A 27,262-nucleotide genomic window follows, 5' to 3' on the forward strand; every position below is an offset into this window, starting at 1 on the left:
AAGGACATAGATTAAGATGGGATTGTACCATTTCGTTTCCCTTCAACGTTGTCATGACGACATGTTGTAACTGAAGTGTGTCTTGTCAAGGCAGTCCAAGGACTAAGTCTTGTTATCAATTGACAGGATATGGCTCAAGAGTAATTCACACAAAGCCTCCGTTATTTATTTTGTAACTTTATTTCTTTATAAGTTATTGGTATAAAGTTTAATATCTAATTATACAGTAATCTGGGAACTTTAAGGGAAGCTTATTTTGTCTTTTTTAGTGTCTTTTGCCATTTGGTCCTCAGACATGTTTTAAGAGGACTAGTAATACATGTACCTTAAAATTCTGTACAAAAACACTTCAAGCCTTTGTTTTGTTTGTTTTTTTTTTTCTGAGTAGGATGCACAAAACATGCATATTGTAGACAATATAATGGTTAAGGAATTATTTCCCTCTTTAAACTAAGGCAGTCAAAAAAAACCAACATGAATATTGAGTAATTTGGAAGAGTAAAATGACATCCTCGGTGCTCATTTATTCCTTGAGCAAATATCGTGTTGAGTAAGACAGACCCTCTTGGAATTGTCACTGATTTGACTGCTGTCTGTACTGAAAAGACGGCGATTGTCAAAGACAGCATTTAATTATGTACATTTTATAACGTCACTAACCCCTCCGCTTTTGAGTATGAACTTGTCAGCGTTAAGCATTGTGTAAAACCACATGCAAAAATTGCCATAAAAATTTTAAATAGAACCAAATTGGCAAGTTTTTTGGAAAGGATATTTCAATGTTAAAAAAAATATATTGTATATTAAAATGAGCACTTCAAGTAACTTAAATATCTTTAGCAAACATATCCAGCAAGAGACTCTCTGTAAAAGAAATTGTTCTTAGAACAAAAAGCTAATGGATGGCTATTTAGACTCTAATTTTTCAACACAGTGGTAGGTCTGTGTGAAACAATTTGTCATCTAAATAAAGTGAGTCCATTACACTGTTAAAAAAAACATACATTAAGCAGGACTGATTAACTATTGCATTTCTGTATTTACAAAAGTGCTTAGCATAACAAAATTACCTAAAAAAATATAAACTTTACCGATATCATTTGGTTCTATGTGTACTCCTAGATCTGCACTTGGAGAAAAATAGTATTTACATTGCTAGATTTAGACAAGTTTCCTATTATTTTTAAAGAAACCTAACAAAACTCCCCACACAAATGGACCCCTATGCAAGTCAACTCATTTGATCTGGCTCATCAGAAATAGAGCAGAAGTAAACCCTTGAATACTGAGCAGTATAAATCGTTTTAGCCGTTGTCTGTGGCGTTAGACCCCAAAACAGGCTGCCGACAAATCGGGCAAGTGGAGTTTTCAGAAAGCCAGCGATCAATACAATGAATATGAAACTCATGCATGCAAGGTAACTGCCTTAGCTTATTTCCTGTTACGTATTCATTAATGCAAACACTACACGTTTTACTTATTTCATCTTCAGTGTGAATATCCCCATAATTCCGCGTGGAAAGATTGTCAATCTGCTCTTTGGTTAAACCTCTTAAACGCTCGTCTTCGTCATCTTCGTTCAGCAGGAAGAAGTGGGCGAGACGAAGAATGGGCAGCGTTCCATTTTCCACTAGGTTGTTAGCATCTTGAGACTGCCTGCTATCTTGGTTTTCATTGCTGCGGCCGTAGTGCTGAACATCATCGCTCTGTCCGTTTGTTTCGCTCCCACCTTCTGCTGCGTGCCCATTCCTAGAAGAAAACTCACTTGGATCACTGCCGCTGTTGGCTGCACCGGAGTTATTCTGCTCCGCGTGTACATCTGGTAAGTGATGGCCGCCTCTTTGCATTTCTGAGTTAGATTCAGTTTCCATTAAAGAACTCAGTTCTCCAAAACCGGTCATAATCTGCCTAAGGATCGATCGAAGGGCCACCGATGAAGGTTCACCAAGGCCGGTTTCTGAAATCCGGCGAAGAGGTATCCGTATAGTGCTAACGTAGGTTCGAATACCCGCACGTTCTGATCGCGATATCGTGCGCCGAAATCCCCCACTGTCACTTTCAAAGGTAACTGTGTTTTCTGCCATTCCTACTCTAGAACGAGTCCTGCTAGCAATACTGTCCCGATCTCGGTTTTCTCCAGGCCGAATTCTTCTCACCTGAAGATCTAGTGTAATTGTTGGATGCCTTCTAACAGCAGCAACCGGCCTACTAGATTCCTCCTCCTCTAAAGTTATACCCAAGGACGGGGCTGCACTGGAAACCTGAGGAGTCTGAGCAGCACCTCTTGCTTGTTCTTCGGCAGGCTGCGTAGAAAGCTGTGCTGTTTGTCTTCTGGTTCTGGTGGCTTGCTGTGTATTTCTATCCTGTCTCTGCCCGTGTTCCTCAGAACGAGCAGCGTCACCTTGCCTTTGCAGTGGGGAGCGGCTTCGACTACTCAGAGTAGATCTCAACCGCAGAATTTCCAGTCTTTGGTTTGAATTCATCCGAACGTTAGTTCTAGATCTGCCTCTTGTGACTCCTGCTGAAGGACCTCTTTCTGGCGTTTCTCTCTGCTCGCCAGCAGCTGTAGAATTATTACGTGTAGCACTGGTTTGGTGAAGGCCTGCCAACTCCCTCGTTCTACTCCTGAGCCTCCCTGAGACTGGGTGCGAGGCTGCTTCGGAGCTCTGCGCCACAGAACTTCTTAAAGACCTGGTCCTCGCAGTGCCTGAAGTCTCACTGTTGGCCTCCCTCGCAGTCCTGCTCCTCGTTCGTGTGGTTATGGGACTGACAGCTCTTTGATGTCTTCTTTCTAAATACACCCTGCTACTATCTATACCCACGTACTCTTCACCAGCAGTTTCAAAACTGTTGTGCTCATGATTTATGTTGATTTCAAGACTAAATCGAAATTCCCCACTGTTTGGATTTGTTCGACTCACAGCTCTCCAGGTTTGGTTCCCACTCTGTCCACTGCGAGTGGCGTTGCCTGTGCGACGAAACGTGTTCAGCCATTCCAGCAAAGAATCGCCATTTGAGTTTTCTCCAAGAACGTCAGAATCTGAGAGAAACAAAGAATCGTAAATGTTCATACAACTGTGCTCAACACACAATGATGCATTCCAAATCCTCTATGCTTGCTGAGCCCCAACTTCAGCGATGTTACACTAGCAGGACAGCCGCCTTTCTACGGCTAATATCATTTTGCTGAAAATATGCTGTATAAATAAAGTGTTTGGTATATTCCCTCTTCCCCCTGAGTTGACTATTCCTTTCCTAAATCTGACAAATTGGCCAAAAAATTAAGCCAATACTGCTGGGAAATAAGGACAGCATACATAATACCAACCTCACTGTTAAAACAAACAGACACAGAACAAAAATCAGCACAGAGGATAACAGTTGTCCCATTAATTTCTTTTCAGTTCTAACTCCTCTAACATACAATAAAACCTTTTAAGAATTAAAAGTGAAAATTATTTCTGTGCTCTTAGATTTACTACCAAAGGCAAACCAGAAAAAGAGGAGAAACCAATCTGTGGCTCACGTGGAAATATTTCATGAGAACTGATTCTAAGTTCATTTTCCATCTCTACAAAATCTCTCTTAATTGGAGAACATTTCACTGAGGCAGAATGGGTAAAAAAACATGAAATGGCTGGTTCTGAAGTTGGCCAGCATTTCCATAAACATCCATACAGAATAGTATTTACACATCACGTACTACACAAACGTACAAACGAAGTCTGTTTACCTCCAACAGCTCTACCTTCACCTTCTCTGTTTTCCAGATCAGCCTGTGATGCCAGACGCTCCTTAGCCCCCTCCAAACGTTGCTGCAACTCTTCTGCTGTTATTTCCCCTGAAAAAAATTTACATTTTGATAATGCCGTTAGATAAGACACTTATTGGCTCAACACAGCCATGAAGAAGTAACGGTGTTTTCTATCTTGAAGAAAAATCTTCAGAAACTAGGTAAAATTAATTAAATTTACAGAGCACCAGCGTGAAATTGGAAGACAGGTGAACAGATAACAGAGGAAGCAAGTACAAAGAAGGGGAGGTGTGTGGATACTGAATGTGTTGCCAAGAGCACACTGGCTTCCAGCAACTCAGAAGCCCAAAAAAAACAGCACGGATGAACAGCTACTTTAGTTCACCAGAAGTTAATTACTTGGGCTTGGATATCACCAAGACAGAGGTTTTGTGCTTGAGAAAGTTCTATTTTTCTTCCAGCTTGAGTATCTTATTTAAGTTAACTTTTATTGGCTATCATTAATTTTAAACAGAAATGTAAGATTTTCCCCCTTTTCTACAAAAAGAACAGCTGTCAGGCTACTGAAGTTGTACAAGCACATGCAGTGCCTGATGACAGCAGCATTACTTCACATTACAATTTCTCTGCTGAGGACACCCCCATCTTACCAGGAGTGCCGAGCAGGTTGCGGTCTCTCATCAGCCTGTAGTCTTCTTCGTTGAGCTCATTGATGAACTGGTAATAGGCTTCCTCCCTGCTGAGGCGCTCCCGCTGCCGCTGCCTCTCATCCTCGCCGTAGCTGTGCTCTCGTGAAGACGCCTGCTCATTGCCGTTCCCTGCACGGTGCCGAGAGCGATCCATAATGGGAATGCCAGGTTGTCCTGCACAAAATCGGAAGGTTAGACTGCAGAATTATTAAGGTAGGAATTTACCAAATTTACAAAGTTCCCAGCATTTTCAATTAAGTTAGTTTATTAATACATAGCTAAAGATGGTTAAGATGAATCACTTTGTGCGAGTACTTTGCTGCTAACTTGCACAGAGACAGCCAGAAGTCCCTTTTTCCTATTGAAAAGGCACACCAGTTGGTACACCAACTTTAAAATACAATAGCAGAGTCAAACTTATTTTTAGCCAAGTAAGGATATTATAGGAAATCAAAGGGTAACAATCTGTTTCCCCTCTCCTGAGGGAAATACAACAGCAGCGTGTAGTATTTTAGAGGCTAAAATATCACTGAAAACACTGCTCTGTGATTATTCAGTGCAACTTCTGACAACCACAGTTACTGCTTTGGAGAAGCCTATCTTCCGCTCGAAACATTTACTGATAAGCACGTGAGACTACAGCATTATCTCAGTCGCTACCACCACGCCCTTAGCACAAAGCCTACAGATACATTTTTGATGGAAATTATTCCTGTGACATTCTGACATTACTTGTACCCTGCCATCTTTAATCTGGGGATTAGCTAACAAAGGAACACACATCTCCAGAAAAGTGGTGTGGGAGAATAAAGGCTGTGCTTACCCACAGATCTTCTGAGCACTGAACCAGCGTGGCCATGCCCTGAGAAGGCACAGCCAGCCAGCATCCTAGGAGCAGGAAGAGGCATCATCCCTCCTGATTGCTTTGCTCTCTCTGCTTATGACTCAATTCTAGGCCACTTGAGAACTACCTGAAGAAAACCTGTCCTTTGGTATTCAGTTTAAGAGAGAGCAAAGCCTCATCCTTTCAACAGGGCTTCAGATTTTTACAGTCACCTGTAACACCTGCTGAGGTAGACAACCGACAGAGCAGATCACTCCTAAAGAGGTCGCCTGGCCAAAAGACTCACCAGATAGCACCATTCCATTTACTGCAGAGAAGTTGTTATTGGTTACATGCTTCTTTGTTTGCTTTCTGGGGGGGAGGTGTGAGTTGACCCACATATCCAACTCTCTCCAAGCATTAAATGGGGAAACACAGAGCAGCAATCTCAGCACACTCCCACTCAGTAATTAGTCTTCCCAGGAAAGCTCATGAGCCAACAAACAGACCAAACCACCTAACTATTAGACATATTCAGTACAGAGTGAATCTTTGTCAATGCTGCCAACAGACATGAAGAATCAGGAAATGTATTTGCCACGAGCAGACATCAGCACACATTTAATGTACCTTGCTTACATTCTCTTGCGGATCCATTCTGATGCATCCTTCATCTCCTCATTTTCCATCCCAAACGCTACTTTTCCCCCCACTGCAGGTAACTGTGCTTGCAAACGTCCCTTCCCAACCAGATTTGTCATTCACCTCTCTCCTGCATCCAGTACTGCACTTCAAAGTACGTAATACTTCTCTCCTAGCTCCTTAACTCATTTAACTTAAAGTCACATCTGAGTATCTCCCTTTCAAGACTTTTTCTATTCCGGTAATGTTTGTGGGGGCTGTTAACTTACTCTCTCTCTCTTTGCTCAACCTCACAAGCTAAGTAATCGCTGACTTCTGTTCGTGGCTACATTCAAATCAGGTCACTTCTCCTATCACACTCTGAAACACCGATTTCTCAGCCAGCTCTTATTACCGTGGTTTCCTCAAAGCAAATGCAATTGTCTCCTCCCGCCACTCAGCACGCGGTCAGAGCATTATCATCATCCTGATGGCACCAACTCTTGGCTGTTGTCAGGAAAATGCCCAACCCATCCTGCACCAAACATTACAGAAAGTGCCTCTGCTCTTAATGACTTACAACTTGAGATAAACAGAAAAGGGGAAGAGGACAGATAAAATTCATTTTAAGCTGTTATTTAGATGAAAGCCTGACAGTAAGTGCTGCTGTTTGCCCTACCAGTAAGTTAACTGACTTCCTGGATGTATCACCACGTGCTGCACAGAACAGTCCTAAGTTCTAGAGATGAGAAGCCCATTGCATGCCGTCTCCCTCAATCTACATTCCAACTGTTGCTCAAAAGAGGCTCTTCACTTTTCATTTTGCATCCATACAAAACCTGGAAACCTCTTCCTCAGTTTTCGTGGGTGGTAGAAAAAAAATACTGCTTTGTTGACAACTGTATGGTAGGGCGATTAGTCACACTCTTTAAATGACTCACTTAGAAACGATAAGAAGTGTGAAGTGTTCGGTTGTCCCATCTGTTTGCATGGCATCCACTACCCATCGTTATTATTATCAAACATCAAAACGAAGTGCTTTGGCCCTTGAAGTATTTTAGGGTATTGAAATTTGCAGGGTATCAAGAGCACCATAATGAAATGCTCTGGCACTCAAGATACTCAGAGTATTGACGAGCTGAAGGGTTCTCAGTGGTAAGGTGTAAAAATGTGGAATTGAAAGGCCTTCATGACTCGGAATTACTCTTGCATTGCAAAGAAACAGGTGTCACACTGCAACAGTTCACGTTTGGTGGAACATTTAGCCTGAGACTCTTTTACCCCTTAATTGACAGCTACTTCAGCGCACTTGCTAGGACACACGTTCGTTTTTACCTAAGCTCCATATACCTTAGGCTTTCAGGTTTTGGCCCCCTTCCGCGGGTTCCTGTCCCCACCTCCCTCGGGCATCCATTTCCCGCAAGGCTACCGGCTGCAAGCAAGGACGACAAGCGCGTTTAGACGAGGGAACCGGCGGCGCCACTTAGCATTTCTGTCACACTCCAGCCTCCGGGCGAGATGATCTCACCGAATCGGAACAAAAAAAAAAAAAAAAGGGGGAGAAAAGAGACAGAGAGGACCCACCAGCCCCTGCGTGAGGCCGGACAGACGGACAGACAGACAGACAGAGCGGCAGCGCCGTGAGGCACCGACCCCTCCCCCCCCCCCCCGGGTCGGTGCCTCAGGGGGCGGCGGGCGGCGACCCCCGGCCCGGCCGCCTGAGGGAGGGGAGGCGCCGCGCGCGGTGATTGACAGCTCCCACGGCCAATCAGCGGGCCGCCTGCCGGCCGCCGGCCAATGGCGGCGGGGCGCGGTAGGCCGCGGGCCCTGCCGCTGCGCCCCCTCCCCCCGCGTTCTAACTCCCCCCCCCCCAACCGCCACCAACCGCCACCAACCGCCGCTAACGGCCGCCGGGCCCGGCCGGCCTCCAACGGTGCCCAGCAGGGCCCGGCCAAGGGGGTGCCGGGGCTGCGTGCGGCCGGGCAGCCCTCACAGCCCGGCCCCGCTCCGCGTTCTCCCCCTCCCCTCCCGGCCGGGAAAGAAAATGAGGTAAAAACGCTGAAAAACAGGTAAATAAAATAAAATAAAATAAAATAAAACTCCCTCCTCACAACCGACCCGTCGCTGTGCGGGCGGCGCGCTCCAGCCCCGATTGCGGTCCGGGCGGCTGCCGGCAGCCGCGACGCGCAGGTTCCGAGCCCGGCCCCGCTCCGCCCAGCGCCGCCCTGCGCATGCGCGGCACGGCACGGCCCGGGCGCGCGCCGCGGCCGTTGGGGCCAACGGGCGGGGCGCGCGCGGGGCGGGGCTGTGAGGAGAGCCCTGAGGGGAAGGGGGGTGGCGGCGGCGGCTCAGGAGCCTCGCCTGGTCCTGCAGCGTCTCCCCCTCAAGCATATCCCTTCATACATTCTCAATAAATATGTATTTTTTTCTCACTTCTTCATTTTTATTTATTTATTTTTTTTTCATTCCCTGCCTTGTTCTCCGCACTCCCCCACTCGAAGCGTAGAGCCGTGTAAATTTTTCACACCAGTTGCAAACCCCTTTACAAATCCCACACGATGCTGACAGCGTACACAAACTTTCCACAAAAAAAAAAAAAAAAAAAAAAAAAGTTTTGTACACAAACTTTCCCTTCTGAGTTGCTTCTGCAGATTGCTCCCGACAGGCGCATTTCACAACTCGTAGGAACTGTTAGCAAAAGGAGAGGATTTCGCAAGGATACCTTAGCTCTGTAAAAGCGCCTCCTTCCTAGGGTATCCAAACTGCTGATAATTTTGTTCAAATTTCCTTTCAGAAATACACGAAGTGTGGATATTTGTTATGCCACTGCTCTTGATGTAAAACCGACCCCTCTGTAATGCATGAGGTGAGGGGAAGAGTGAGACTCTGGTGTCCAGGACGATAACCTCTGCTCCCCATTTTAACGACAAACTCCAGGATTTATTTATTCTGGTTGAGAAAAGGGTTTACAGACAGTCTACATTTAGTTTTCTCGTTAGTTTACCCTTCTTTTGTGCCAGTAACTGACTTCCACCAGACAAATTGATAGTGCATGGGGGGGAAATTTTTAGCACTGAGGCTATGCATGGGGCCACTCCTTTATATTGCGTGTATAAAACAAATGAAACCCTTGTTGTTATTCAGGTTCCTTGCCACACCAGGCATAATTAGAGATTACCACATTATACTATGATTTCTCTGGCCTGGCATAATTAAAATAGTCTTTCCTGAGCACCAATTTTACTCTGGTAATAAAAGCCAGAGTACCTGCCTTGTGTACAAAGTAGTGCCTGGCTCTCTTAGAGAAAAAAAAATGGTTTATTCCCACAAATTTCCTTTACCTTGTTATTAAAATCTTTTTCTCTCATAGTCTGATGCTTAGCAATCACAGTCAAACACAAAAACTTCACTTCTATCAAGCCCATATACGGACTGCTCATCCAGAAGAAGGTTATAATATATTTTAGGAAAATAGATGAGTAAACTCATATATCCTTAGTCAAAGCTTCTACTGAAATACTCCTTTTTCGACTTTTTCTACTGACCTTCCCTACAGTGCAGAATTCTCTGTTCATTTTATATTCATGCTTCACAACAGTACAGTATAACTACATGCAGTATTTGCTTATTTTATGCCACATAGCGCAAAAATAACAACAGTAGATCTTTCTTTCCTCGATTATTATTATTATTGCACTGTAGGGATACTTTCCACAATAAAATACTGCCTCTGCAATAATAATAAAGGTAGCCTTTAGAGGGCAGCAAACCTCAGGCAATTACTATTTTTTTTTTTTCAAAGTAAATTCTGAAAGTCTTCTTTAATTTGATTGTTCAGTCTTTTAATTCCTTTAGAAAGTAACCTTATTAGATTTATTACATATGTAAGTAGAACCTTTTAATACATAACTTAATAATACAGTGCCTGGGTTGGGGGTCTTCAGTGGAACAATATCGATACTGAAAAATATTGGTAAGCTGCCAATATTTTGGGAGCTGAGCAGTGAGCACCAAGACGGTCATGGGCTGGAGCACGTCCATGTGGGAGGCTGTGGGCACCAGGGCTTGTTCTGCTGGGAGAAGGGGCAGCCTGCCAGCACTGGCAAAGAAGACAGGGCCAGGCTTTTTGCCCAAGTGCACAGCAGGAGGAGAGACTGTTGCCATACATTTGAAAGAAGGGATGTTTAGGGTAGGTATAAGGACAAGAATTTTCACCCTGAGGACAGTCAGGTCTGGAGAGGCTGTGGAATTTCCCTCCATGAAGGTTTTCAAGACAGAGCCTCAGGCAACCTGAATTTAAGAGTAACCCTGTTTTAAGAAAGATATTGAATTGGCAAACTTCCAGAGATCCCTTCCTATGATGCAGTTTGTTGAAATAATATAAAACAATAAAACAATATTAAATATTGGGGTTTCTTTTCCTACAGTAAGTCTCTTTTCAAGAAGAAGAAGGAGAAGGAGAAGAAGGAGAAGACGAAGGGGAAGTAACCTAGGCAGAATTTTAAACATCTGTCAAGATCCTTTAGAACTGATTCTCTGGCTTCTTCAGGAGCATAAAGCAACCACACAGAGAGCTACTGAAGATGGTCACGCATCTGGCAAGCTGATGTCCCACTGCATTCTAACACAACTCTGCGCTATACCGGACCTGGATCCAAAGAACGGGTGGATGCTTGTTGGTAACTTGCACTCCTGCCAGAATCTAGGACACTTCACTAGTCGGATCAACGCTAAAGTTAAGTGCAAAATGCAGAATACTTCACTTTACAAACCAAACTGTTTGCAGGAGCAGCACTTCAGCTTTAAGTAAACTGCGCTCCTAAATGCTGCCAGTGTTCTGCTGACACATCTGCACATTAGCAGCTGCAAGGTTTCCAGAAGATGTTCACACTGTGCCAGGATGATTGTTTTTCTTTACACACAGAAAAAGGGGGAAAAAGAAAAAAGAAAGACCAACAAAGTGGACATTCTGGTGGCATGGGGACGTGTGATTGAGTATTGGTTGATAGGAAGAGCCCGTGAGGGACCTGGGAAGGAGCCCCAAACTAAAAAGTCTGTGCAAACAGAGCAACGCAGCAGCAAATGGATTTATGTATTAGTTGTGAGTGGCATTTAACGCAGCTGGCAGGGAAGACTAACGAAAAAAATGAACATTTTGCAGAGAAGGCGGCCCCTGCCCTCAGCTCTTGCTGAGCTCCCTTCATTCTCTGAGGACTACATTTCCCAGCGCGCCCCGCGCTCCCGCCGCCGGGACTACCACTCCCGTCATGCCCCGCGCCGCGCTGTGCCCTCCCCACACACCGCACTACACTTCCCAGCATCCCCCGCGCCGCAAGGCATGCCGGGCCGGGCGAGGGGGCGGGGCCCCGGCGCCTTCCACGCGGCCGGCGGGCGGGCGGGGAGCAGGAGGAGGCGGCGGCGGCTCCGCGGCGGGGGTTTTGCGACGCCGCTTTGCGACAGTGCCGTCAGGCGCCGCGGCCGTATTCCGCCGGGGGAGAGACCGGCTGGGTGCCGCCGGGCGGGCGGGGAGCGGGGCTGGGGAGGGAGGCGGGGGGCGGCCCGGGGCCTTCCTCCTCCTCCTCCTCCTCCTCCTCCTCCTCCTCCTCCTCCTCCTCCTCCTCCTCCTCCTCCTCCTCCTCCTCCTTTTCGTCGTCTTCCTCCTCCTCCTCCTCGTCCTCGTCCTGCTGCCGGGGGGGCGGGGGGTGCGCGGCTGTCTGTGTGGGGGGGGGCAGCGGCTGCTGCCCGGTGTGGTGGTGGCTGTGGGGGGGGGGGCGCCGAAGATGGACTATGACTTCAAGGTGAAGCTGACCGGCGAGCGGGAGCGAGTGGAGGACCTCTTCGAGTACGAGGGCTGCAAGGTGGGCAGGGGCACCTACGGGCACGTCTACAAAGCCAAGCGCAAGGACGGGTGAGTGAGGAGCCGTGTCTCTCCCCTTCTCCCCCCCCCTCCCCCCCCAGTTCCGTGCTCCCTCCGCCCCATTTCTCACCCCGTGCCCCCTCTGGGGTCCCTTCGGTCCCTCCCAGCCCGGCCCTTCCCGTCCCGTCCCCTCCGTGTGCCGACGGCTTTTGTGGCTCGCATCCCCGGCTGGAGGGGCGCTGGGGGAGCGAGGAGAGCTTAAAGTGCTCAGCCCCGCTTTGCAGAGCGGGGAGCGGCTCCTTTTTTTTCTTTTATGGGGCTTTCCTCTCTGGGTTATCACTTGTAGGCACCATTTTAGGTGTTCCTGCCGGCTGCTGCTGGAGCCGCAGGCTGCTGGTCCTTGCAGGGCTCTCGGATGCGTTCAGGGATCGTTATTTGTGGCACTGCTTAGCACAGACTGGAGCAAACAAATTTCTCTGTGCGAATCCTGTAGAGAAAGACAGGGCGAACTGTCAGCCAGCTCCCACTAATCCCTGACATGGCACCAGAACAATAGCGAGTGGGAAGCAAAAGAAACCGGGGAGGCAGGGGCTGTGCTAACAGGTCCTAAATCCTGGGCTGCATCCACCCGTTACTCCAGGGAGCCTGGCGGCAAGTGAAAGAAAGCCTCTTTGGGAAGTCTGGGTGTCATTTCTACCTTCAGTAAATAGCTGCCCGCAGCCTGCTTTAACTTCTCGCTGGAAATGGGAGCAGCTTCTTTCTCTGAAGCTTTCTCTCCAGCAGTGCTCGAGCCGTTGTCTGCAGCGGGACCGGCTGCGGCTTATCTCATCTGCTGATATTCATCGCAGCGCAGTTATTTCGGCGTGAATTGGGCTTGCTGCTATGAGTCAGCTAACCGCTGCTGCTCGCACGGGTTGCCTCGGAATCCTGCAGGCTGCGTACAGCAGTCGCTCCCCAACTCGTCTGATTTCTTATTTATTTCATTCGGCAAAATTATCGGTCTGCTTGGCGATGGGAGGGAGAGCGTGGTCGGAGTTGGTGGTGGCGGTGGTGTTATTTCCAGAAATTCCAGGGAAATGGGATCGTGTGCTTCAAAAGGAGAATTAGAGGGGGATTTGAAGCAGAATTTCTTGTGTTCTCCAAGCGCATGTGATTTTTAAATCCTCTCTCTCCAGGAGGGTGGGGGAATCAAGATACGGTGTTTAACACCACTTTAACAGCAGACTGCTGAGCTGCAATTACTGTCTCCTTTTTTTTTTTTTTTGCCATATTGTTCCCTTAGTGCTTCCTTTCCTGCCCCTTTCCCTGGCACTTCTCATTTCCCTGCCAAATATCTGCAAACTCTCTCTGAAATATGCCTTCAGACAATCTCTGAAACATTTAAGACGTAGATATCTGTGGGTGTTTTTATGGCTTATGCTATAGCTGCGGATAGGTGATGCTGAATCGAATGGCTGGAATTAGGCTCGAGGTAAAAGATTCCATTTTGATTCCCGTATCAAAAAGAGATTGCAAAAGCAAACCCAGACTAGCAGTTCAGTTTCCTGATAATGTGCCTGTTGCAGCAGTGGGTGTGTGAAAGGTAGAGTACCCCGCTTGTGCGTTGTTACATGCCAGACAGCGCTGTTTAAACACCCCCCAAACGTTTCATGCTGCCGGAGGAATAAACAACCCCCTCGGTTGGTCGAGCTCACGCAGCTCCAACTTTCTCCATGCCTTAAGCTGTTTGCTGTCTTCTGCTTGAACTCGCATGTTTTTTTTTCCTGTGAAGATGTGCATTTGCCTTGAACTGCATTATATAATTCTAAATCTTATTTAAAATAACCAAGTTCCATGACTGTTAAAACGCATCACATGTTTCAGGGTACTTTTGAAGTTGTACCTCAGGACTGCGAATGTTTTGTTGGAAATACCAAACCTGCTCTTTCTGAAGTGACATTCTGCTTGTGGATGTGCAATGAAAGAACAATTACAGAGGAGAACTGTGTTTGAGTAGTGCTGTTTGTGTGAATCTATGTCCAAAAGCTCTTGGTGATGAGGATCCAGGTTACATGTCCTAGCCCTAGGAAGGTAACTGGATGTCCTCTGAGCTACAGGGGGGTCTTTTGGGGACAGGCAGGCAGCCACTGCATCTTCAGGCACTGAGAATGCTTTTAAAAGGAGCAGAGAGTTTGTGGGTGACCTGATGAGGGCATGGCCCAGCTTTTGGCCCTGCTGACACAACAGCTGCAGCCGTGCTGTGCCCTTCACCATGAAACAGGGCTTTGGGCTGGGCTTAGTGTGTTGAGAACATCCAAAGGGGATCTCCAGGCGCAGTTCCACGCGTGTTTGGTAGGTATTCAGGCCCAGTGCCTGACCCTGTTGGCCCTCACCAGCCTCAGTGTTACAGCCGAGCTCCGCGTGGTGCCTTGCCCATGGCAAAACTGCATGTGGTTCTCCACTTTTCACTCCAGTTCCTTCTGTTAGGAAGTTTGTTGTCTCTGTGGCTGAAGAGAGCCTTCCTGGCTTTGTGTCGAGCAGCGCTGCCTCTCCGATCCGTGCAGGACCTGCAGCAGGCTGGTGTTAGGTCGAGCCAGGATGGTGTTAGAGCAGCAAGGGACAGGAGAAGGCACCAGACTTTGGATCAAGAAACCGATCCTCTTGTGTCTGGTGGCGCTGGGGCAATTCACTTTTATTGTCTAGAGAACTCCAGTTACTTCCTGCAAAAAAATCTGCTTTGTGTGCCTCCTGGGTGCTTAAAAATGTTGCTCAGCCCTGGTTTTAAAGCTACCTGTTTGACTTACGCAGGAACAGAAAAATACACCCGCATTTTTTAAGCCTGTTGGGCTGTCACGGAGACGTGAAGGGCTTTGCTTATTTAATTGACCAGATCAGGCTCCTCCAAAGTTGATCAGGAACCGGCTCCCAGGTATTTGCCTCGGTGCACCAAAGCGGTGGGACGCTAGAGGGCTCGCAGGGGAAGCGTGGGCTCCCTGCCTGCTCCAGCACCCGCGGCAGGCACTTTGCTGCGCTGTCAGGCTCTGCTTTCTGTGCCAGTGGCAGCGAGCTGATACCTAAGCGGCGTCTCGTGTCATGGGATTGATCTTGCACCGTATTTTCCCTTGCTTCCCCTTCAGTTTTCAGCAGGCAGCTGCAGTCTGAAGTCGAGCAGGGATGCTGGTTTCGGTGGTGATTTGGAGCACTGCCAAATATTCTTTATTTTTTTTTTCTGCTTATCGGCTGTGGTTTGGATGAGAGTAAGAAGCTATTGAGCGTCGCTCTTAGGCAACGTCTAGCTCTTTAATTACAACAGCCAAAAAATGATATAATTGAAGATCTCAGACTGGAGCGATAGCCCCCAGTGCGTTACTGGAAGCTAACGTGGAAGCTAAGTCGTATAAAATAACCAACAGTTTGGGTAAGAGGTGGTGATGCCACTCTTGTTTCATAGAATTTGAACAATTTTTTTCTGAACAGTAAAAAAAAAAAAAATAAAAATAATCCAACATAGAAAAACTGTGCAACCTGTTGTCAAAGGGGAAGTGCAGAGGAGTCGAGAGCCTTTGGTTGCTTGAGGGATTTTGCTTTCAGAAGCTCTTGGCCTTTCATAAGGTTGACACTGGAAGAGTTTAAGCCTGTTCCAGGTTGTATCAACAGAATTGTTATCACAACTGATTTCTAGCAAGAGGAAGGAGGAGTTTGGGAGTGCAATAAAGAGGCCAGAGGGGGAATTAGCTCACAAGAAGTGCAGTAACAGGTCAAGACTTAGAGCTTCTCGCTTCTCCCCGCATCGAGGAGTTGTGCCATGAAGTTCACACTCTTTGTTTTTGGTATAACCTGCCGAACAGCTCATCTTCTGCTCTCCAGACATCCTTTTTTGTCTGTGGTTGTATCTGTGTGCTGCGGTGTGCCAGCCCCAGCTCCCTGCAGCAGCAGCTGATGCCTGTTGTGCGTGCGGTGAGAGCCGCGGCCGGCACGCGAGCTCCTGGCTGCTGCCTCCACGACGAGCAGCGCAGAATTCGGGGGTGCCGAAGGCTGGTGGTGCCCCCGTGACATGTCCAGGTTACCTTGGTAAAGTGTGTGCCCCGAGTCTCTTCTGGATCCGTTACCACAGTCGTTAGAAAGCTCCTAATTAAACTCTTATCTGTATAATGAGACGTGCACTGTGCTGCACGGTGTCTTGGGCTCCTTAGTTTTTCTTGTGAAGTGCTCTCCTAACTCATTTTCCATCTGCTTCCTGCCCTTCTCTCCCTGGCAGGTGGCTCCAGGGCTCTGAGGTCAGTTGAGCAGCCTGCTACCTGAGTCCTTCTTGTCCCCGATGTCCTGATTCATTTGGGGAACCCACGCGAAGGTGGAGCTGGCACAGCCTCCAGGGGATGTTTCATTGCTACCTGAAGCCATTGGCAAGGAGGGTGTGGGAGCTGTTACAGAACAGCAGATCTGTATCTGCTTTTTCCTGGATTAGGAATGAGAACAATACAAAATGTAAATAATGTGGCCGTGTACTGCTGCGCTTGGTTTCTTGTGAGGGAATAGGGGATAGCTGAGGGTGCTGGTTGTGGAGGAGGTGCATTTCCTGGAGAAGGATGCTCTTGGAGAAATGATGAGGTGGTGTGCTTGATCTAGCTCTTCTTTGATTCCCATGTTTTAAGACTCTTAGAAGTTAAAATAAATAAATACAACAAAACAACTGAGAACCTTTATTACCTGAAATCTGAGGAGCTCTACCACAGAGGCTGTAAGGCAGGAATAAAAATGAAGAGACTTCAGCCCCTAGGACAGCCTTCAGTCAGTTACCCGTAGAGCAACATCTGAGGCTCTGCCTCAGGGAATGAACGGGGAGGGAGAGGTGAGTCAGGAATCTGGCTGTGGGAGCGGGAAGACAAATCCTTCAGCTCACTCCCAGCTGCTGGGTTCTGAGCAGCCCAACAGGAATTATGGAAAAACCCCAGGAACAACCCAAAAAAAAACCCAACACTGTAAGTAAGCGCAGCGCAGGTGATTCCCTGAGTAGCAGCAGTTCTGTAGTGAACAGGCTGAAAGCAGACCCTGAGAAAGCGTTTCTTGACATCTGATCGAGCTTAATAACACTGAAGGGACTGTGGTGAGCCTTTCGTGCCTCTCTTGCATCTGCAGGAGCCTTTCTGGCCGGGGCAGGTTCTAAAAGAGCGACCTGGGGTGGGTGAATATCCGCCTGTAGGACTTGGCTTGTTCTAAGCAGTACAGCTTGTGGTCGCTGGCGCCTGCGATAAGGGCTCTGCGGAAAGCACAGCTCGCAAATCAAGATCAAACCCGACCACACAAAGGGGCCCGGGGCGGCAGCCTCGCTCAGAACCTAACTCTGACACTGAGCGAGCTCAGGGTTGCTGCATGGAGTCGATGTGCGACCGGCTGCTGGAAACAGCGAGGAGCAGGTTGGTAACATCATAAATACTCCGAGATGTGGACTCGGATTTGATGTGGATGGTGTGAATCAGTTCACTTCCCTCTGTTAAATTAAGCCTTAGAAATGCCCTTCAAGGTTCAATACAGACATTTTTATCTAAGTTTGTTTAAATAAGGTAATGAGGCTGAGGCAGGAGCATGAAGATCCTTGTCTTTGTTGTGAATAAAAGCCTCACTGGTAAGTGGTGGCGGGGCGAAGCGTGGTGTGCTTACCTCCGGATTTGCAGGAGGAAGTCTCCAAATCAGGATTAAAGCTGCAGAGATGTTCTTGAAAGGACAAAACGTTCAGGAGAACACAGTGATTTTTCTCAAGTACAGCTGGTAGCCAAAACATCCAAAATTCAAGTCAGGCTTGGAAAAAAACCCGCGCCTGTTCTGCGAACGTGGAAGCACACAGCTAAAGGTCACTGGAACAATCTGCCTGTTTTTCTGGGAGTGCTCCGTTCTGTGTGCCTCTAACACCTTGTGTACAAGATGTTGACATTTGAATAAAGGACACTTGAGAATTGCAGTAAAAAAAAAAAGCCTCGATTCATTACTGGGTGTGTGAATACTGTGTGCAACTGGGAGCTCGGCCTACAAAGGGCTCAGGATTGCGCTCAATCCCCTGATTGCCCCTTGTGTTTCTGGCCTGGATGTGGTTCCTGGGAAAGCCAGGACCTCGTCCTGCAAGGGAGGGGCCTTGCTGCAGGTGTGCTTGCAATTACAGACACTGGATTATCCCCCACTGAAGCCTATGAAAATCAGGTTTCGTGACCCGTGTTGTTCTCACGGAGCTACTGTGCAAAGTACGGAGCATGGGAAGAGAAATGGAGAAAGCTCTGCCTGCCGGGCTCCAGGACAGCGAGGCTGCAAGTGTGTAACTTGAATCTTATCTAACTTTCTGTATTTGAGCTGTCTGCTGTCCCAGCTCTTTGCTTTTTGAGTGAACGTCAGTCCTGTTTGAGCAGGGTTGAACAAAACAACCCCTCATGAGGAAATGTGCTCTCGCTGCCATTTGCTCTGAGGTTCATTCAGGTCTCTGTTAGCTTCCAGGTGAGGTTTTTACGACTGCCAGATGAGTGTCAGATAACCAAATGCTCAATTCAGAAACAAAAAAGGACCTACTGCAACACTGAAACCTATGTGGGTAGAATCCCAGGCACATGTAAGGGGGGAAAATAGCATTGGGTCTGCGTTTCCATCAGCCTGTGTGAGACCAGAGCGGCTGCAAAGCAGAAAATAGTCACGAATGGCTTGTTCAACTAATTTAGGCAGATGGAGAGACAGACCAAGAAAAATTTTGGGCTGGTGAGTGATGAAACAGCCGGTCAGGGGACGTGCAGCAGGAGAAACAACTCACGGCTTGGCCTGCAGCACGACGGGAGGGCAGATTGTCATAGCCCTCAGTGGCAAGAGCTTCAGACACGTTTTGTGCTTTGCTCCTGGAAGGATGCAGAGTCTGAACGAGGTTAAGAAAGCCGCTGAAGTACCACTTAACTTCGTGCGTTTCTTTATTGGAAAGGGGGTGGTGATGGGAAGATACAGCTGCTTAAAGCTGGAGGAGCCGAAAAGGTGAAACGTTGCAAGCTGCCTGGGGACAGCTTTGGAAGCTTAGTGGCTCTCAGTGGCTGTGTATTGCTCACCAAGATGCTCTACCAGCAATTAAAGTACCTGATGTGGCCCAACAGAATACAGGAAGCCCTTGGCACTAAGAATACATTCTCTGAACAATTAAATCAAAAATTAAATGATGAATATTGAGAAGAATGACAGTAATGGTAGGCTAAGTATAAAGACATGATGGGATAGCCACTTTGCAACCCCCTCCCTCTCCCATAACCCCTCAAAGCCACACACAAGCTCGAATCCCAGTCTTGAAAACCTACTTGAAGGGTATGAAGGCATGGCATTCTGCTCCCATTTTCTCCTCTCTTTTCTGATCCATCTGTAGCATGACACAATCTGTAGGACCAGGGGATCGCTGAGCTGCAAGAGGGGTGTCTTGAGGAGGTGAAAAGACAGCAGGAAACGAGCTTTGTTTTTGTCAGGGCTTTATGAAAGAACTTAAAAGTTAAGGTAAGGAATGCACCAGATCTCAAAAGGCAGCGTTTGGAGAAGGGGCTGCTTGAACAAACTGATGTGAGTAGTCACTAGTCAACATGAGGCACGTTCACACGGGTGAAGGAGCTCGGAAATGAAATAAGCAGGTAATTAACTGGGATGTATAACTCAGTGCTTTGACTTAAGCTGTAGAAGGCTGGAAAGGGCAATGGTGACTTTTTTTTTTTTTTTAATAAAAATAGTGAAATAGTGGAAACTACCTGCCAGAAAGGTGGACCAGCAGCAGAGGCAGTGGAGATGTGAAAGGTTCTGAGGTGAGGAGACATCAGCTTTATATAAGAACAGGCTGAGGCAATGCAGTTGACGGAAAGGGACCTTATTAAACACTTTTTGGAAATCCAGGAAGATTCCAAAGGCTAAAACTAACCATAAGCACCTTCTCTGGGTAGAGAAACAGCCAAAGTTTAGGAATTAACGGGGCCTTTAGTAGTATCTCGTAGCAACTGGGCTGCTCAAAAATTTTTAGGTTGTTTGGAAATCCCTTGTCATGAATAGCTGGGAAGCAGCTTGGCTGGTGATAGCTCTTTGGGGTGGTTGTGGAGGCTTGGGGAAGGGCTTTGTGATGGTAAGGGCGGTAATAAATGATGTGCTGGTGTGAAGTGATCCACGTGCAAAAATGGTTCTTGACTCGCGCAGCGCTGGCCTCTGATTTTATTATTCCTTAAGAGGTTTTTTGGGGTTTGTAATGATGGTTTTGTGCAAGTGCCAGCTCAGCGCAAGTAATTTTTAAAAAGCAGGGAGTCACGGGACTTATTGGCAGTGATGGAGAACAAAACGTCACGGTTACTGTAAATCCTGTTCTTGGTATTGGAGGCAGCAGCTTCGGCTTTCTCAAGTGCTACAGACACCGAGGTGACTTCAGAGGGGTCAGAGAGAAGAAAGGGTAAATGAAGTCCAGCAATATTTTCCTTTAAAAAGAAGAGAGAGGTACCTCGTGTAGTGCTTTATGTAAAAGTAGGGTTGAAGCTGCTGCGTGTTTTAATAAAGCAGCTTGGGGTTTTTACAGTCAGGAGTGAGGTACTGGTGCTTGCCCTTCGGTGCAGGATTTCTCTGAGTGCTGCGGTTGGTTTTGTCATAGAAGCAAGCCTTGTGATTGTGCTGTGTGAAAACTTAGATTTTAGGCTGGCTGTGAAACAATAATTTTGTGGGAGAAAGGAGAAAAAGGCCCTTAACTGCACCCCAGGCACTGTGGCCTCTTCAGGTACTCTGTGTTGGAGCTGGTTGCAGGGATAGGTGGAAGGCTGTGGTTTGTAGTGTGTTCTTTTTGTTTGTTTGTTTGCCTTTGCCTCAAATTTTACCAATTTGAGAAAGAGGAAAGTAGGCAGAGAGGTAACGTCCCCTTCTGTGCCATGTCTGCCTCTCCTCATCCATCCCCTCCTTGCCTTTTGCTCTTACCACGTGCTGTGTTGCGGGTTTGGGGATACCCTTCTCATACCCTACTAGGGTAGACTAACAGGATTTATTATTCCAGGGAGTGAAGGTAGCTTGTTACTGGTTGCAGGGGATGAATCTGCTGGTGGAGGAGCGTGGCACAGGCTCGAGCTGTCCTAGAGAGGGGTTTTGTGGCGAGGAGCAGGAAGGGAGGGATGTCAAGGAAAGGCTTTTCGTTTGACAGCAGCAAATTCTTGGGTGGGAAGAGCCCCATGTGTAGTGTAGCATTGAATTTACTGCTCTGCTTTGATCTTCTTGCCAAACTGCGTGTTGTGGCAAAAGTTTTTAATTTAAAAGAACACAAAGAACAAAAGGAACGAAGTGAATTGCTAATTGCCATTCACCGCACAGCATTAGCTGTCTCTCCGAAGTGTTATTTATTGGCTTGCTGCGGATGGGTTTTCCTCCAGCTGTGGGCAGTGACCTTTTCTTTCTCCACAAAAGGTCTGATTGCTGCGGGATTTGTTTTGAAGTAGAAAATAGTCTCTGCACAAGCCTTTCTCTCTGATAAAAATGATGGTGCTGTTCTGGCATATCAGTGGTACCATGTTCTGGAAGTATTTTGGTTCTGGAAGAAGTGCAGGTGCCTGAGTTAGCCCTCTGCTTGAGACATTTACTTCTGCTAGAGCATCTTGCTCTGCAATGCTTCCATTGTGCCAATGTTTTGGTGAGTAATGAGGCTTTTTATTTTTACGTGACATGCTGCAAATTTTGTTGTGAGCCCGTGAAGTGGGCTTCATTCCCAAGCTGTGTTCCTTGTATGCTTTAATCTTTTGTCAAGGTTTCTTTGTCTTTTTATCCAAGCACACTCCATATAAAAATTGCATAGTAAAGTCTGTGCAAGACTGAGTCATGCTGATAGACTTCTTTCAGGATAAAATGTGTGTTTCTGGGGTGGAAGGCAAGTAGCAGATAGAAAGAAATGCAGAGACTGCCTTCTTTTCTCCCTACCTTTGAATATACTGTTTTACCTGCTTGCATTTATTGTGAATCAGGGATGTATCTTAAAGAAAAAAAAAAAGCAGGGTTTTGAAATATTACTGTAGAAACATATCTTTAATTTTCTACTTTGCTAGATTCTTTAGTATTTAAGTGATTTTTCATTTAGTCCTTAAAATTTAATTAAACTAGAAATTATAGACAATCTGAGTGTAGTATGAAGGTAGCTATATCTGCATGTTGACTCTCTGAAGCAAAAATAAGGAAAAGGGAAAACAGTAAAACTAAGATTTCAATATGATATTTCTGTCAATAGTTTCTGAGCTTTGAAATGTATTTAAGGGTAATGATATGTTTATCCAAACACTTCTTAACTCTTCAAAACTTAACGTGTTCATCCAGCACACTGATCGAAACTTGGAGGAAATGATACTGATGCTGAGGAAAATGAAGACGTGCTCCTGGAAATACATCCTAGGAGAGAGGGGTTGTGCAGGTGCTGTGGTCTTATAGGTCTAGACCAGAACTGAACGTGGTGGTGGAACCAAGCCAGGTGAATCTGGGAAGCAGGTGCTGATGATGCTGGCAGCCACCCTGTTAGAAGGGATGTGAGGTGCTGCTTTTAGTGGTGAGCACAAGTAAATAGCAAATAAAATATCTTAATGTCCTGTGAACTGAATTTATCTGTGTCTGCAGATCAACGAGTAGGAACCATTCTTTATTCTTTACCTGCAGGAAACTTCGTAGAGGAGGCAACAGTTGTGAGCTACTCTTCTGAGCTGAAATCCTCTACAAAATAGCTTTTTTGATTGGTTTGCATTATTATCCTTTATCATTTATTAATACATAAGAGGCTTTCATAACAGAATCTGTTTATCTGATTTTTGACAGATATTTTCTGTGCAGGGAGCAAGCAAGAATCTACGATGGGATAAACTTTAAGCTGGCTGAAAATACATTTAAATACTCTGGGCTTGAATAAATCTGAACTTTCCTACACAGCCAGGCTTTGGCTGTGTGGCTGAAAGTTTGTAACGCAGAAGATAGCGTTGACTTGTTCTCTGTAAGTTTAGTATATGCTATAAGACTATTCTATTTTTCAAAATGTTTTTAAATTAAGTCAAATGATGAACCAGGAATTTAACCTCACGTTTATCTTCTGGTCTTGCTTTATCCAACTTGTTTTAGGTAATATAATTGAAATGTTTTTCATTTTTTTTCCTGCTCTTGAAACAACAGCAGAAAAAAAAAACAAGTGTCCCTTAGAAAATTAAATCTTTTTAGAATACTTTCATTTTGGAATGATATTTGTAGAGAGAATCAGTACAAGTAAAATCACTTTAAAGTGACCCTCAAACAGCTCGAAGTGAATGATAAAGTTGCAGGTGATTTTGTTGCCCAATTTTGAAGTCATCTTTAGCCATGTTGAACTTTTCCACTAATTAGAACTGTTTCTGCAGCAGATATAGTGCCCAGCTGTGGCTTTCAGCATGGGTGAATGCACTGCCTCGTGCTGCCTTGGAGGGCACGTAGGGGTTAGAAGATGAACCACGTTCATCCTGCCTGTGGATGAAGCAGCTCTGCCTCTGCTGTGTCTGCTTGCTCTTTTCCCTTGGACAGCCTCATTGCTCATCCGAGCATTCAGCAGTGCCTTTCAGCTCTAATGGGGCAGAAGACATACAAAATAATACCTGTAAACAGTTTGCCACACTCTGAATCAGCCCATCTCCAGCTGAATCCTGGCTCCAGCACAAAGGATAGGGGAACATGCATGGGGCTAAAGGTGGGATTCCTGCAGCACCAAGCCCCTGACTCACATCAGGCTGTTGTGTGAACCTTTGCTGTGAGCTTTCAGTTCCTGCTGTAATGTAATTTAAAAACACTTAAATGTATGAAATGTAATAGGCTTTGTGAAAATGGGATTACAAGCAGGTGAAGTGGTTATCATTGCATCACTGTTAGTTCCGGCTTTTTATTTTTTAGAGAATCAAGATTTTTCTCAAGTTTCTCTGAAGGTACAGGATCATCAATCAGCCTTGCTGTGTGCACTAATTATTTTGACAGAAGTTTGGACTCAGTGTGCTTTCTGGCAAGTCAGATGCCTATGATGTAGCTTCCCAAACTTTGTACCAAACACATAATACTAATTTTTTATATATTTTATGCTCTGCTAATGCCTGTGATCTGCATTACTTGATTCTTGGCCTCTGCCCTTACCGACCTGTTGTGTCTAACACTGCCTAAAGAGTAGATCCTTGTTCTGCATGCTTATACCCATCCAGCTTTGTACATTCTCCTGAACTTTTTTCAGTTTCAGTCAGTTGGATCATAAATCTGAGCAGACTTACTACTATGGTCCTCAGTTATTGAGGCTGTTTGTCTTGGATGTGCTCAAGTAAGTCTATTTCTAGAGTGCTCCGACCTTGTCAGCACACAGTGGTCTTCGGGGATGTAAGTCGACTTCCCTGAGGGGTGAAAGGGTTTTGTTTGGTCTCTGGTTCGGTGTGTAAGCTCAGAGCACACCGGTAAGTTTGTGGAATCTGTCAAAGCCATTGAATTCCAGTAGGTGAGATGGCAAGGCTACTCAGTGCCATAAATGGCATCAGAAGGGGAAAAAGGTAATTCTAGAAGTTCTTCCTTCCAAGTAACCAGTTGAAAGGGCAGATCAGTACCCATATCTTTCTGGGCCTTCCAGAAAGCAAGGTATTATTTTGGTGCCTATGTAAGTGGTTGTGTACACAGCAGTTCTGGTGTTTGGTATACATGTGTAAATCTTTTAAAGATTTAATCCATATTACTTCTTCACTGGATGTCAGACGTACTAGGCTGATTTTCAAGTCAGATTTTTGAATCAAATGAAAGCAACAAAGCCCACCACCATTGCTATGGCTTGGGGCAGGAAGCAGGGAATGATTTTGCCAAGTAAAAATGCCAAATAAATGTCCTGAAGGTTAGTTTTCTGTCATAAATGGTTCATTCTTGTCTTCTAACCTACAGCTGTGTGATGGCTAAGTTCTTCAGCCCATCTCAAATCTACAAATTCAGTAAGGCCGTAACTTATACTGAAACTAAACAGAGTAAATATTTCTTCTCCTCCTCCCCTAACTTGAATGCTACAATTTAATTCCATGCTACCTTGTTCTTATTTGTAGTTTAAATTTAATCTTTGCTGTTCAACACAATTCTGATGTTTGTAGGTGTAATAAACCCCTTCATTTTCCACGTGATTTATTGAGGTTCTAGTCGGTAGTGGAGCATTTGATATTTCTTGCCTTTCTTCCTAGCAAATATGAAAGCTCTGTTCCCAATTTTGCTGCTAATAGCGAGGATGTTCAGCTGGTTGTTGTTCAGGGGTCAGTGTTGCTTGGTGTTCACCTGGGTAAGTTGGTCAAGACCAAGATGTTTTGTAGCACAAATTCACCTAGTAAAGTCCAAGCTGCTGTATTTAAGGCATTCAGAGAAATTTTTGGATTAATGCTGCTGAGGCTGAACCACTCCTACACTACTACAACAGCTGTACTTACTCAGGGTGTTTCACTTCTATTCCTAGTGATGTTAATGGAATTCTCAACGGTAGAATTAAAAAAAAAATCATGTTTTGTTAGCATGCTTGTCTTTTAATTATCGGGATTTTCATATTCTTTAGGGAATAAGAACCATAAAGAATTAACGGGTTCATTAGTTTTCTACAGAATAGATGCTGCATTTATAGTTCCCCGTGGTAGCTTTAAGGCAGTAGAAGCTGTTTCCCTCGGATGTTTGTCAGGCTTTGAATTTCCTTGTTTTTAAAGAAAAATTGTTCCTAAGTTTTACACCAGTTAATTTCGTATTTGAGATTTCAGACCATAACACAAACTTGGATTAATGACCATTGATTTTCAGGCTGCTTTTCTTCGTTCTGCTGTTTTACAGCTTTACCAGCCTTCCTATGCATGCTGTTAGGCAGAGCATCTGCCAAAGTTACTTAACATCTTATTATTAGGCAACTGAGGAAGTGGACAGGTTTTCCCAACAGGATCTTTCTGTTAAAAAGAAGAAATTTACAATCAAATTATAATTCAAGTCTTCCTTGGCTATTAAAATGAAAGCTGCTAAATAGCCAATGCTGCTGTTTAGTTAGCTGTGGAAGATGCTTATAAATATTTTATTTTTCTTTTTTGTTTCCTGCCTTGTCACCCTGAACATATTTTAATTTTCAAAGAATGCAATTGCCCATGTCCAAAACCACAGAGAGGCCTTTTGGGCTTTGTTTTGATGAAAACAGCCTCTGGTCAATATATTTTGGAAGTTGCCTAAAATAAGGTTCGTCACTTTGACCTTTCCTTGGATTTCATAGCACTTTTGTAAATTCCTATCCCTCCATTAGAAAGCTATTCCCCCAATTCCCATGGCTCCAAGGAATTCTAGGAAGTTTATGTGAATAAAACTCAGCTTGGCTTAACAGAATTTGGGGTTTTTGTCCTTGGATGAATGGAGTAGTTTTCTTTATCCTCTTTCCTCTACAGTGGTTGAGTAGGTGGAGAACAGGGCAGAGACCGCTTGCTGTGAGTACAGGAGCGCAGCAACCTGGCAAGTGGGAAGAGCAAATTAGCAAGTGGTTAACTCCAGGTGGCTGTCAGGGCAGAGCGTGGCTGGACACAGGATCTGTGGATCTCAGATCTGCAGCTGCCTTTCCATGTTAAGAGTTAATTTTCCTCACTAACTTTTTTTTTTCATCCACTGTGAGTATCCTCTTGTAAGGAGAAAAGTGGTTTGTTCTTAACCCCACGGCAAATTTCCGTGTTAAAGTGATGGTTGTAAAAGGCTCAACATGCGCAAATGAGTGTTTGCTTCCAGTTTTGTTCTAGGAAACAGCTGAAGTCTCTTTTTCAAAGAATTCCCAGAGCAAGTCTGCCATCTGCGATGGAAAATTTGAATCCGACTTCTAATTTGGCAAGAATTGGATTGGCTAAAAATAGAATTTCACACTCGTAAACGGGAGGCGGCCTGAGCTGCAGTCAGTGCTACCTGAAATGCTCGTGATGATGGCAGTCGTGTGGCAGCACTTCTCTCTGTGCTGAGTTCTTCAAACCCCACAAAATGGGAACAGGCAAGCAGGCAGGTCACTGAGTAGCCTCTGGTCACACCAATTTTGCTCCACCATCTGAGGCTGGGAGCGCTTGTAATGGCAGCAGTGGTGTGGCAGTGCTGCTCACGGGGTGGGGATCTGCTCAAATACCTTGAAACCGAGCCTATAAACAAATAGGGCAATGAGAATAACCTCCTGTCCAGTCCGTTTTGCTTCATATTTATATCTGATGATGGTTCTGAGCTGTTGCCAGCGAAGGGAGGTAGGAAAAGACAAGGAAATCTTTCCAGCTAAAAAATTGTTTCACCAATCCACCATAAATGTGTGTAACTTCATTTCAACTCCACTTATGCTTTTGATCCTTACAACAGTGTCATCGTTAGGTACAGTTCAATGATGTGCTTAATAACAATTTCTTGTTTTCAGGCTTCATGCAGCTAGTTTTCCTGTAAGGTGAGGAACAGGGAATTATTTCCTACTCACACCTTCTTTGGTCACATACGAATGAGTTTGTGCTCATTATTGGCTCTCTTTCTTTTCCAAATCAGGGCTT

General features: G+C 45.7%; 2 protein-coding genes across 8 annotated transcripts in view; one reads left to right on the top strand and one right to left on the bottom strand.

Moving 5' to 3' along the window:
- Positions 1–206: 206 nt before the first annotated feature.
- On the bottom strand, positions 207–8,154 carry RNF6 (ring finger protein 6). Of its 6 annotated transcripts, none has more exons than XM_084306565.1 (4): positions 8,006–8,154; positions 4,405–4,617; positions 3,749–3,841; positions 207–3,040 (listed from the first exon to the last, which is right to left on the bottom strand). In XM_084306565.1, the coding sequence occupies exons 1-4, from the start codon at positions 8,118–8,120 to the stop codon at positions 1,305–1,307; spliced, it is 2,157 nt and encodes a 718-aa protein (XP_084162691.1). In that variant the 5' UTR covers positions 8,121–8,154; the 3' UTR covers positions 207–1,304. The 6 variants fall into 6 exon arrangements, with proteins under 6 accessions (XP_084162691.1, XP_084162690.1, XP_084162694.1 ...); XM_084306564.1 differs by having other exon boundaries at positions 3,734–3,841; XM_084306568.1 differs by lacking the exon at positions 8,006–8,154 and adding an exon at positions 7,238–7,366 and having other exon boundaries at positions 3,734–3,841.
- A 3,513-nt stretch (positions 8,155–11,667) lies between these two features.
- Positions 11,668–27,262, top strand: part of CDK8 (cyclin dependent kinase 8) — a gene marked incomplete at its 5' end in the record, with an annotated part of 72,488 nt that continues 56,893 nt past the window's right edge. For both annotated transcript variants that reach the window (XM_084291147.1, XM_084291148.1), the window contains one exon: positions 11,668–11,795. In XM_084291147.1, the coding sequence (XP_084147273.1) occupies positions 11,668–11,795 (128 nt within the window). The remainder of the gene's footprint in view (positions 11,796–27,262) is intronic.

This window comes from Netta rufina, assembly GCF_964035555.1.
Source record: "Netta rufina genome assembly, chromosome: 1".
Taxonomy (NCBI): Eukaryota; Metazoa; Chordata; class Aves; order Anseriformes; family Anatidae; genus Netta; species Netta rufina.